Source organism: Silurus aristotelis, assembly GCF_946808225.1.
Source record: "Silurus aristotelis genome assembly, chromosome: 18".
In the NCBI taxonomy this organism is placed as follows: Eukaryota; Metazoa; Chordata; class Actinopteri; order Siluriformes; family Siluridae; genus Silurus; species Silurus aristotelis.
The window spans coordinates 17,209,596-17,222,139 of NC_139591.1; the positions used below are offsets into that span (position 1 = coordinate 17,209,596).

Below are 12,544 nucleotides of genomic sequence, written 5' to 3' on the forward strand. Positions count from 1 at the left end.
TATTGAATGTGTTAGACGCTACGTACTGCTGCATGGTTTCAAAGTTGCATGCAGTACTCTACGGGTTCCGTTCCGATCGGACTCTACCATCTGGTACCGGCTGTGTTTCTCCTCCCCGCGCATTTCGGATCAGCTACGCTGCTCCCCATGCGCACCTCGGACTCTCTCAAGGACTTGAGTGAGTGAGTGTGTGTGTGTGTGTGTTTGTGCGCGTGCGTGCGTGTGTGCTTGGGTGCTTGTGATTATCTCTCTCCCTCACTCTGGTCAATAAAACCCGAGCGAGCTGTACTCCGGCTTCCGCCTCCCGTTTCTCTCGCACCCTGACAATTATAAACCTTTTAACAGATTGTAATGTTTTCTGTCAGCCCACCTTTACAATAAAGGCAATCAAATGTTTAGTCACAGATATAAATCAAAGCTTTTAATTCTATGTATCCATGACAAATAAATCTTACATTTTACCTAAGCATTTATTATTCAGAGTCTTAAAGTCTATGTCAACAATATTATTTAAAGTGAATACCAAAAAACAGCAAAAGGTGGATGGGATTAGAAATGCAGCAATAACAGTAGAAGTGGCACGAAGTGATAAAAAGAAAAGTGTAGGTCTATTAGGACGCCTGAATCAAACAATAAAAACTGTAAGCAAAAAGAAGCCTCTAGTATTTAGCTGAATTAAAAAAAATTATAATAATTGTTGGCATACTGCCCTGCTATTTTATGTATTATAAATCCATTCTGCACTGCAAAATGCAGCTGTCACTATTTTATAAAAATTAAAAAGCATGCTCATTCCTTTTTGTGGTTGTGTTGCATAGCTCCAGCCAGGATCCTCACCTTTAGTGGCACAGTGACAACACCCTGGATGCGAGACATTGTCCTGCCTTGCAGGGCTGTGGGAGATCCACCACCCACTGTCAAATGGATGAAGGAAAGGTAAACGGATAAACATAAAGAAAACCTTCAAGGTCTCAGAAATTGCACATTACACACAGGGATTGCTAGATTTATACACACAAGCTTTTACTCATGTGTATAAATCTATATATATTTTTTTGTATAAATTTATGTCCACTTCTACTTAAGATAATAGTAGGATAATGTCTTATCCATGTGTCTTGTCAGTGGAAGCCCGGGCCCGGCCACCATTGATGGGAGGCGCAACATCCATGGAAATGGCAGCTTCGTCATTAAGACCGTGAAAGCTGAGGACTCTGGGTACTACACGTGTGTCACCAGCAATAACTGGGGCACTGATGAAATAACGCTGAATCTGCAGGTGCAAGGTAATTTGGGTCAAATGAGGTAAAAAAAAACAATGAACCATGCAGAATTATTGGTTTCTCATGAGTGCACATGTTCAGTCCCTCCAGATCAGCCTCGTCTCACGGTGACCAAAACGACAACCACGTCCATTACACTGTCCTGGATACCAGGGGACAATGGTGGGAGTTCCATTAGAGGTGGGTATGAATAACATAGATGTTCAGTTTATCTGAACAAATTCTCTACCAAAATAAAATTTTTGCTAGTTTGGTGTAAGAATATTTTAAAACTAAATAATAATATCACTTAGGGTCAACCCTGGTATAACATGTTAATTGTTAGCTAGCTCCTAGGGAGTTTTTTCTTTGATTAATGACTGATGTAAGCTGCTTAATTTGTCTCTGTAAACACCTATGGTGTAAGTATTATTTAAAAAATCTCAGATACATTTTTAATTAATTTTCTTAAACATTGCAATAGTAATTTGCCATATTTTAAATCATGTATTCGCTATTATCTTTTAGTACTACAAATTAATTAATCAGCATCACGTGAGACAGTGGCCCTTATATTGATTTGTTTTCTTTCATGTCCATTCATTTTGGATTTAGGTTACATTCTGCAGTATTCGGAAGATAACAGCGAACAGTGGGGCAACATTCCCATCAGCCCGAGCGAGCGCTCGTACCGTCTGGAGACTCTGAAGTGTGGCACCTGGTATAAGTTCACTCTTACAGCCCAGAATGCTGTTGGCCCAGGGCGCATCAGTGAAATCATAGAAGCAAAGACTCATGGGAAAGGTATGTCATATATTACACTGTACCAAATACACACAGCTAACTTGCAGATTCACGTTTATTATATTTAGCTAAAATCTGTTATTCAGAACCTCAGTTCTCCAAAGAGCAAGAGCTGTTCACAAGCATCAATGCTACCTGCGTGCGGCTCAACCTGATTGGCTGGAATGACGGAGGATGTCCAATCTCATCCTTCACTCTGGAGTACAGACCACTAGACAGTCCGGTGTGGACCAAAGCCCAGCGTACATCCCTGACAAAGAGCTACACGCTGATGGACCTGCAGGAGGCTACATGGTATGAGCTGCAGATGAAGGTGTACAACAGTGCCGGGCTGGCTGAGAAACGGGTCAAGTTTGCCACACTCAACTACGATGGCAGTAAGTAATATGTTATAAACGTCATTTTACACGTCATACATACATGGCATTTTATATATGTGTGTGTATGTGTTCATCTGTCTGCATGTGTATATGTGTGTCTGCGTATGTACTGTATAAAAAGTTTGAAATCAATATTTAGGCAGATTTCAGAGTGAACTAAAATGTTGCAAAAACAAATAAACAAAAATTAAACAGTGATTTTATTTACAGTATATAGACAAATGTATTGGGACAATAGACTTTTCCATCGATATGTGCTTCTTTACCAAACTGTTTACACAAAATTGGAGCCACACATTTGTAAAAGATGTCTTTGGATGTAGTAGCTTTAAAGAATCCCCTTTACTGGAACTAGAAGACCCAAACCTTTTCCAGCATGAGCTATAAACCCTATTGATCACCTTTGGGATGAATTTAAATGCTGAGCACACACTAGGCTTTCTCACCTCATCTACATCAGTACCTGACTTTACTAACACGCTTGGTTGTTAAACGAGCACAAATGTTCCACAAGCACACTCCAAAATCTAGTAGAACATCTTCCCAGAAAAGTAAAGGTTATTTTAACAGCAAATGAGGACTAGATGTGGAATGGGCTGTTCAATAAGCACATAAGAATCCTATTGTTAGGTGTCCACAGACTTTTGTCTTCATAGTGTATCTTACATTTATTGACAGCATTGTTACATATCAAACTTTTAACATTTCAAATAATAGCACTTTTTACAAAAATACAAAAATGCACTGTTTAAAAAATCACTGAATAAAATACATTTTGCATAGAAACAGAGAAAAACCTGAAATATTTATTAAATATACAGTGTATATTCTTATTACTTCATTGCTGAAATAAGAATGGCTCTCTGGGTCTTAGGTGCACTTTCCTGTACTTCTTGTCATGTGTTAAGATGTTTTTATGAGTCCTCTTGGACTGTCCCCTGTCTTGAGCTCTACAGCTCAAGCTCATTTCTCAGTGGTGTGTCTGGGGGGTGCTGAGCAACGGACTGATCCTTTCACCGGGGACTGCAGTGTAATTGCGAAAGCTTTCCCTTCGGAGATCTGGCCCTCGGTCGTGTTCCGTGTTTAACCTCTAGCAAAAGAAAAAATGCTGAGTGTTCCTGTGCTCAGACAAGAAAGATGAGTTCATATCTTTTAAGTGCAGCCTCACTCAATTGGGCATTATTGGTGATTTCTACGAAAGGTCAAATGATGGCTGCAGGTTTTTTGAGGTTGGTCGCTGAACCAAGGCAATGCTCACATGATGAACGGCTGATTCAGCTTATTGCTAATTTTATATTCTAGTCATTCCTGATGAATGCTAATTTGGCATTGTAAGGACAATTCTAGAGTTTTAATTGGTGGAATTCCTAGTAAAAAATGCAAAAAGTTTAGTAAGAAAAGTTTCAGTTTTCCCATGTTTATTACGATGCATAATAAGTACTGGTTTGGTTGTACACTGGGATATGGATATGGATATGATTGAAACTGAATGATATAAATGATCATTTATTTCTTTTAGAGGACTTTTTTTAATCTCATATGTTTTCTTGTCTAACCTTCCAGGCACCATTCCACCATTAGTGAAGACTGCAGTAAAGAACCCGGTGAAGAAGAGTAACAACGAGGGCATGAAGATGATGGTGACCATCTCATGCATCCTAGTGGGCATGGCCCTCCTCTTCATTCTGCTCATGGTACTCAGGAGGAGGAGGAGGGAGCAGAGATTGAAGAGGCTCAGAGGTAAGAGTAATAAATAATAGCAATAATAGTAACAAAATTGTTACTAGAAATGGCAAAAAAAAACCTATAGAAGTAAAAAAACATTGCTTTTCATTTGCTTTGTAGATGCAAAAAGCTTGGCAGAGATGCTCATGAGGTATGGAAACTAATTAATTCCACAGCACTGATCATTCTGATTGGTTGGTTCAGTCTTGACTATACTTTCTAAAAAAAAAAAAAAACTCATGCTACAACATCACATAACTTCAGAGGTGTAACTCAGGGCTGTGCAAATGCTCTGTTTCCTCCCAGCAAAAATACCCGGCCATCAGACACACTGAACAAACAGCAGCAGACACTCCGCATGCACATCGACATCCCCAGAGCTCAGCTTCTAATTGAGGAGAGAGACACCATGGAGACTGTGGGTAAGTCTTTTGCTCCTTAGCACCTCCTGGAACGTTACTAAAGCTGAAATCTCTAATGGTGTGGGGTTTGTTTTGGTGTTTATTTTGCCCCATGTTCAGATGACAGATCAACCGTGCTCCTTACTGAGAACGATTTTGGAGAAACTGCCAAGCAGAAAACAACCACAGCGACGCATACAGTCCATTACCAGTCACTCACTCAGGCCACGGGGCCACTGGTGGATGTCTCAGATGTTCGGCCTGGGACCAGCAAAAGCAGCCTGTCAAGTAAGATTGGAAAAATGCATCTTTCTTTACTGGTATGTCTGTGTGTATGGGCTACTCTGTAAACTGAGCTGTTTTTACTCAATCAGATCCAACGTCACGGCGAGCCGCTAAACCGGGCCCTGCTGCACGAAGCCGCTACGCTAGTCAGTGGACGCTAAACCGTCCTCACCCGCAGGTCTCCACACATACACTCAGCACGGACTGGAGGCTGGGAACACCGAGAGTGCCTGGCTCTGTGGACAAAGAAAGTGACAGCTACAGTGTCAGTCCGTCTCAGGATACAGGTTCTTCATTTATATCTAATAATATCATCTATATAAATTATTGCTCCTTTTGGTGATTTTGATTAAAGGTAAAACAATGCCAAAAAAACGATCTTTTGTGTCCAAAAGATTGAAGTGATTATGAAATTTCTATTTTCACTCAGAAGTCTCCATACTTACATCATAGCTTTCTAAAGGTACAAATAAGCAAATAATATTTTATTCACTCATTAATCTTCAGTGAGTGCTTCATCCTCGTCAGGGTTTTGATGACTCTGGAGCAGATCCCAGGAACAGTAGACACGAATAAGGACACGAACACGTCCTGGATCCCAACACATGGTGTCTCAAGACTAGCTAAATGTTCTGTGGTTTGTCCAGACCGAGCCCGGAGCAGCATGGTGTCCACAGAGAGCGCCTCATCCACCTACGAGGAGCTGGCCCGGGCCTATGAGCATGCCAAGATGGAGGAGCAGCTCCGACATGCCAAGTTCACCATCACCGAGTGCTTCATCTCAGACACGTCCTCCGAGCAGATGACGGCGGGAACCAACGACTACACAGACAGCCTGACGTCCAGCACGCCATCCGAGTCGGGCATATGCAGGTTCACGGCCTCGCCACCCAAACCTCAGGACGTATGCAGGGTCATGAACATGGCTGTGCCCAAAGCCCACAGGCCAGGTGAGCAGTTTGAGATAGAACAATGAGCTGATGAAGACATTCAAATTATTTAAATTATGAAAACTCATACTGTACTTCAGTGCTCCGGCAGTCTGCCATAATCATGAAATCTAATCAGCAAGATCTAAAAAGCTCACAATAAAACAACTGTTATTACAATAAACAAGTTATTTCCTTTATTGCATATATAATTTGGTCTCTCACACTCAATTCACTAAAATATTATACTGTATTTTAAAGAATTTAAATTGGTATCTATAGATGATTTCATTTACATGTAATTCTTAAGTGCAGTTCAGTACAGATCATGCAGAGCTTCAGATAGGCTGGTTTGAATATTTGAGAATCTTTACACAGATTTTTACACAGAGACCATACCAGTGGATTGCACAAAATGATCGAACAGAAGTGAATGGTCAGACCACTCTACAATTATGAAGGGCAGAAGAGCATTTCAGAATTCATAAAATGTCAAATCTTAAGGTGGAGGGGCAACAGGAAAAGACCTTATCAAGTGCCAATCCTCTTAACGAGGAATATGAATCTAATCCCAGTTATAAATAGCAGTTATTTGAATTATGGTAGAATTTCTAGATATGTTAGGACTGTTATCTAGAAAATTCTAGATATAATTTCTAGATATGGTAGAACTGCTTCCCTCTGGAAGTTTTTTTTTTTTCATGCAGCATTCTGTGTAAACTCTGAGATTACTGTTTGTGAAGTGTGATCAGTTTTTTTTTTTTTTTTTTTTTATGTTCTGCATTGAACATTAAAAAAATATTTATGTTGCAATGCACAAAAAACAGATGTTGGCCCACCTAGTACCAACAACCAGATCACCATCAAAGATCACATTCTTTACCATTCTGATGTTTGATGTGGACATTATCTGAAGCTCTTAACCTGTATGAAAAGATGTGTGTAGCATAATTGTATAAATTGCTATGATAAATCATACAAATCAGCAGTGGTACAGGTGTTCCTAATAAAGTGGTGTGTGTTTGTACTTTTACCATGATAGCATCTCCACTTAGACAATTATCTGCTCTTTGTCATCATAAAGGGGGCGAGTTGGTGCACCTACCGCCATACTTGCGCATGGACTTTCTGCTGAACCGGGCTGCGTCAGGCATGGAGCCACAGAAGACCCGGTCAATGAAGCGGCCAAGCCTGGTCCCGGTGCCGGTGGAGGTTCCGGCGGCCCGGGAGGCACAGCAGTGGCAGCCCAGCTCCGGCGCCTCCACGCTGCCACAGAGGGAAGCCGGATCGGACTTGGCTCAGGCTGCCAAGCTCAGCACGTCGCAGGAGTCCCTCTTAGACTCTCGGGGACATTTAAAACAAAGCAGCAATCCCTACACCAAGTCTTACACACTGGTATAACCCAGAGGAAATGGACTGGACACACACAAAACACAAACATACACACAAATACAGACCGTACACATAAACACACAGCAAAAAAACTCATCACACAGTTGTACATAGAGGCCTTTCATCATGGGAGGGCCACTGCCGATTCCTTACTTTCTTTTATGCTTTTTTAAACACATAGACTCACTTTTTCAAAAAACAAAGAAAAAAAAGAAACACACTCCAGATGGGAGAATGCCAACTTTAATTATTCTGATTATTATTATTATTATTATTATTATTATTATTATTATTATTATTATTATTATTATTATTATTATTATTTATGTTAGAATTTAGTGTGCACTATAATGACTGGGAGCCCATTTTTTTCTACCGAACTTTATTATTTGTGTAATTCAATTAATATCAAAACATGGAATGAATCATCCAGAGAGATTGGGTGAGCGTGTAAGAGTGTGTGATCACCATATGTCCAAAGTTGTCACTGTTTTCAGATTTTTAAAGTTTAAGATTTCAAATTTTTTTCTTATGGGTGCATGGGGAGCGACCGGTAAAAATTATGACGATGCTGAAGTTAAAGATTAATCTAAAATAGAGAACAGCCGGAAGTTGATCCGGCTTTACGTTTTTTAGTTTTTTTTTTTTTTTTTTTTGCTTTGTTTGTTTGTTTTTCACTATAAAATGATCAAATGTAAAGATTTAGTATTCTTATGACTATAAATTAATATATAAAATAATATATATTAAATGAGAAAAAAAAAATCACATTTATTTGTGGGTATTACAGGGAAGCGTTTGGATTTGATCGATTACTACTACTAATATTTAATTTTTTTTTAACGTCCTTTAGTCATGTTTGCAGATATTGTTTTAGGAAAGTTTTGAGTCTCGGTTGCTGAATATTTGTGTCCCACTTTCTAATGGTGCAATATGCGCGATGAAGAGTAACAGAAATGCTTTACTGTACTGTATCGAAACCTACGTTGTGTACGAGTGTAAAAGGCGGACGAGCTAAAACTGTTTATTCAGGTGTAAATTACCACTGGGTGTTTACAAGGTAAATATTCATCACATGTCCGGGGGGAACTCCCTCCTCCCGCTGCACTAGCCAATGTCTGCTTATTAAACCCCCTCTTTTTCCCATCACCCCTGTACAGTGCACTAGGTTGTGTCCACAGGGCATGCACTCTCGTCTTCGCTAGATTTATTTTTGCTGCATTGCAGTGAGGCTCCTCTACAGGGAAAAAAAAAATACTGAGACAATCCGAAGAGATTCCCCATAAAGAATGAGAATGCAAGTCTGTGGAAATCTTTGAAAAGGTGTGGCTCTGTGCGACGTGGTGCGGCTCCGCATCAGACTCGCATCTCTGTCTTGCAGAGCACCAGGGATGACTGAGATGCCGGTATATTTACATAGATGAATCTACCCCCACCCCCCCCTTCCTGCACACACCCACACACTTCTTTCCCTTTCTTCTTGATTTTGCTGATTATACAAATAGGTTTTGTTTGACTGTTTTGTTTTGGACAGGGTGTTCACAGCTGTGTCACTCAACTAAAGATTTCTCATGCACTTCCACTCGATTAATAAAAGGTTGTTCCCCAATGAGATCTCCCTGTCTGCTGTGGTTAATGAGTTTCGTAAATGATGGAACAGAAAGAAACACCCTTTATTGTCACACATCGACACATGAGGTATGTGAGGATAAAGCTAAAAGGTCTAATTGTGTGCATAAATTTATCTATTATGTAGTTAGATTATTAACATTTTATAATAATGATTTTTAGAAATTACCCAAGGTGGGGGAAAAGCACATTTCTGGACTGTATTTTGCTGCAGAATAGCCTTGTCAGATTTCCACACTAGTGGCAATCACATCACAATTACTTTACCATCGAGGGATGTTGTTCATTTGGCTCTCAACAATACTATTTTGTTCCAAGTTTGCATATCACCAAATTTGTACTAGCATGAGCAGGTTCATATTAAATAATCCCATTGAGAATGCATATGTCAACTACAGTAGATGTGCATGAATTCATTGATAATTGTAGAACATATACAACAAATCATTCATTATCATCCTGCTTGAGGAACAAGGCCCATTGACTGACTGTAAGTAATTAATCATGAAGAAATCAATATCAACATACATTATAATTTTGTAGCTGCCCTGAATTACACAAAACACTGTATTAAAGATGTGTTCTGTGAAAGATCTTTACAAAAAAGTAAGGCAATGAGAGATTTTATGCCTCAATTCATTCTACTCTGATGTCTTCTATCATAAATGACCTTTGGTTGCCAGTTGTTTTCTTTACTAGCAATTTTTCTTAACTAGCAATTAGCTACACAGTAAGTAAAAATTGCATGTACAAAATCCACCTGTGTGTTGTTTTACAGTTAGAAAATGGTTTGTTTTTTTTTATGTTACAATTACTGCTGTGTATTTGTAGGGTAAACTAAATTTGTACCCAAATTAAACACAAACTAGTAGCAGCAATGACCGACTCGGCAACAGTGATTACAAATATATGAATGGTTATCGCACCAAGATAAGGCTGTGGGTTCCTTTTCTTCATCTATTCAAATGGACCCTTTCCCTCATGAACCTGACTTTCTGAATTTACAAAATTATCAGTCTAGTGCATGTGTGGTCAGATGCTAACAAACCAAAAGCAGGAGAATATAAAGGTCACCAGTGTTGTAAATTAGTAAAATGTGTAGCTTGCCTCCCTTGAGGCTAAAGCGTTTGTTACCCAACACACACACACACACACACACACACACACACACACACACACACACACACATACAAGCGTGTGCTAAATCTTAGACACCACACAGTGAGTCCACTAAGAGCAGAGAGCAAAGCCCTCACCTAAATTGGCCTATTGATTCAGGAAGCTTTCAGAGTCCTCTGGCAGCCTCCTTTAGCCTTCAAACTTGCTTTTGTGCCCCTAAATCATACACGTTGGCATAATCAGCAAACGGATAACTCTGTGTGACAAGTGTATCTCCGTCGTCCTCCTCAGAAGCAAGCGGCAAATTAAACAGGTCAGAGGAGATTCACACACTGTCACTCCTCTTCGCTATTAACTGCTGCTGTAAATAATGGCTGATGTGCCACATCAGAGACTTCTGAGAAGTGCCAAGCTGTCAGGGGGAAACTGTGACTGCATCAGGGGAATATTTATGCCTTCTTTAGTTCCGTTAATCATGCAGTGCTAAAATGTTGCACAGAGTGAGCCACACAAGTGTTTCTGTATAATACCAGATTCATTAATATTATTTGGTAAAATAACTAACTGGGAAAGGTTACACTGGTCAACATTTTTAAAGGTCTAGCTTGGTCCAGCTTTTTTCCAGCTTGGTCCATTTCTAGCTTACAAAAGTATGGATAAGCAACTAACATGACTGACATGTTAGTAATTTCTCTGGAAATACTTGTTTTCCTGACTTCTGAATAATTAACATCTTTTATTTTTAATTAGTATTAGTTTGATGCAATTTATCAGTTACAAAAATTTTAATTGTTCAGAAGTCAGGAAAACAAGTATTTCCAGAGAAGTAGGGATGTAACAGTATTACCAATTGTGCAGTCATAAACTGCTTGTTGGCAGCAGCTACCAAGAAACAACAAAAAGTTTAAAAAGACCTTGTTTATTGTTCACGTGGCTCATATTTGTGTCCGCTGATATGTAACAAAACATCTATTTTCTATTGTGAGGCAATTTCATCTTTTCTTTTCTTACAAATTTTTAGATATGTCCCAAAAATAAAGTTTGTCACCAAATGCTAAAAATGTTTAAAAACAATTTTTAAACATTAATATTGAAGTTTTGCCCAATAATTATAATTATATTATGTTCACTATATTACTTGTGTGTGATGTAAGCTAAGCAAAAAATATTATGGATATTGTGGCAGTGTTATATGGTGTAGACATAATACAATTATTAAACAAGATATATATATATATATATATATATATATATATATATATATATATATATATATATATATATATATATATATACACACACATATGCAGCTGCACACTCTGTTTGCCCAACTCAAAGAAGAAAATAAACATTTTCAAAAAAGAAAGTTTTGAAATATTTTTCTATTTTTAAGGAGTCATGTGTCCACTAGAGACCCCTAGTGGCCAACAGAAGAACTGGCTTGTATCCAGTCAGGTAAATCAGGTCTTACTATTGTTAGTAAAGCACATTCCATTTTTACTGCAAATAGCTAATGAATCTAAATACTGATCGGGCAGAAGGATTATGTTTAAATAAGGCACTTGTTGGCATGCTGTTACAGGAAAACAACAGGAGTAATTGTTACCATTTTCTCACAGTACGTTGTTTAGATTTAAGCTTACAATTAATTCGTCCACAAGATCAGCCTAAACCTTTATATATATATAAATGTAAATATAAAAATATATATATTTTTATATATATATATATATATATATATATATATATATATATATATATATATATATATATATATATATATGTGTGTAAATAGGATTTTTTTTTTCTTCAATAATTCATCTAATCATGTTGCTAAGAGACCAGACTTCCTCTCTCTTAAATACTTTTGTCTGTTGCAAACTTTACTGTTACAAAGTGCTGACACTGGAAATTTCTCCCTCAATTGTTACAGAAACATTTTCTTGAAAGAAAGCTTTTTTTCTTAGTGTAAGGACAGGCCTGGAGATGGATTGCCTGCTAGGTCCACTTTGGCCACCAGGGGGATTTATTAGCAATTTGCAAGCTAATTAGTCTCAAGCACTCAATCAAGTTTCACCTGTCCCAGTTTTTATTAAAGGAAAGCTTTCCACTCACTCGTTGCTTAGTCTTGAGTTCATGTTTGTGAAAAGTGAGACAAAGCTGGTATATGAATTGTGTTTATAAAATAGTGCAACAGGTGGAAAGTAACGTACATTTACATTTACTCGCGCTACTGAGTTACTTACTTAGTTTATAGTTTGAGTATAGTTTGAGAATTTTGTGTGTGTGTGTTCTACTTTTTAAAGTATTTCCAAGAATCTTTTTTTTTTCCATGCAATCGAGCAATAGTAATGGAACAGCTTTGAACTTTAGAAAATATGGACAATCACTAAAACTAGTGCTGTATAATTGTTTGGAAACAGCTTTTTGTATGGAATCAATAAAAATGTATGCTGTATGGTTTATGAAATTAGTGTTGTAGTATTAATAATTACATTGTTGTAATAATGAATCGTTTGAGTCGGTTAATTTTCAATGAATTGGAGAAACTTGTTGATAAAACAAGCCTGAATGATTCACGAATCATGGTTTGGTTCTCAAGTAAAAATCACTGATTT

General features: G+C 38.1%; 1 protein-coding gene across 1 annotated transcript in view; it reads left to right on the forward strand.

Annotated features, from left to right (window-relative positions):
- dscama (Down syndrome cell adhesion molecule a) overlaps nt 1-8,792 on the forward strand; it is a 69,639-nt gene extending 60,847 nt beyond the window's left edge. The window contains exons 22-33 of the mRNA XM_083568377.1: nt 819-936; nt 1,126-1,286; nt 1,365-1,463; nt 1,878-2,066; nt 2,153-2,443; nt 4,010-4,186; nt 4,292-4,322; nt 4,478-4,593; nt 4,693-4,860; nt 4,947-5,144; nt 5,505-5,807; nt 6,871-8,792. Of these exons, the coding sequence (XP_083424503.1) occupies nt 819-936; nt 1,126-1,286; nt 1,365-1,463; nt 1,878-2,066; nt 2,153-2,443; nt 4,010-4,186; nt 4,292-4,322; nt 4,478-4,593; nt 4,693-4,860; nt 4,947-5,144; nt 5,505-5,807; nt 6,871-7,187 (2,168 nt within the window). The 3' untranslated portion in view covers nt 7,188-8,792. The remainder of the gene's footprint in view (nt 1-818; nt 937-1,125; nt 1,287-1,364; nt 1,464-1,877; nt 2,067-2,152; nt 2,444-4,009; nt 4,187-4,291; nt 4,323-4,477; nt 4,594-4,692; nt 4,861-4,946; nt 5,145-5,504; nt 5,808-6,870) is intronic.
- The last annotated feature ends 3,752 nt before the right edge of the window (nt 8,793-12,544 follow it).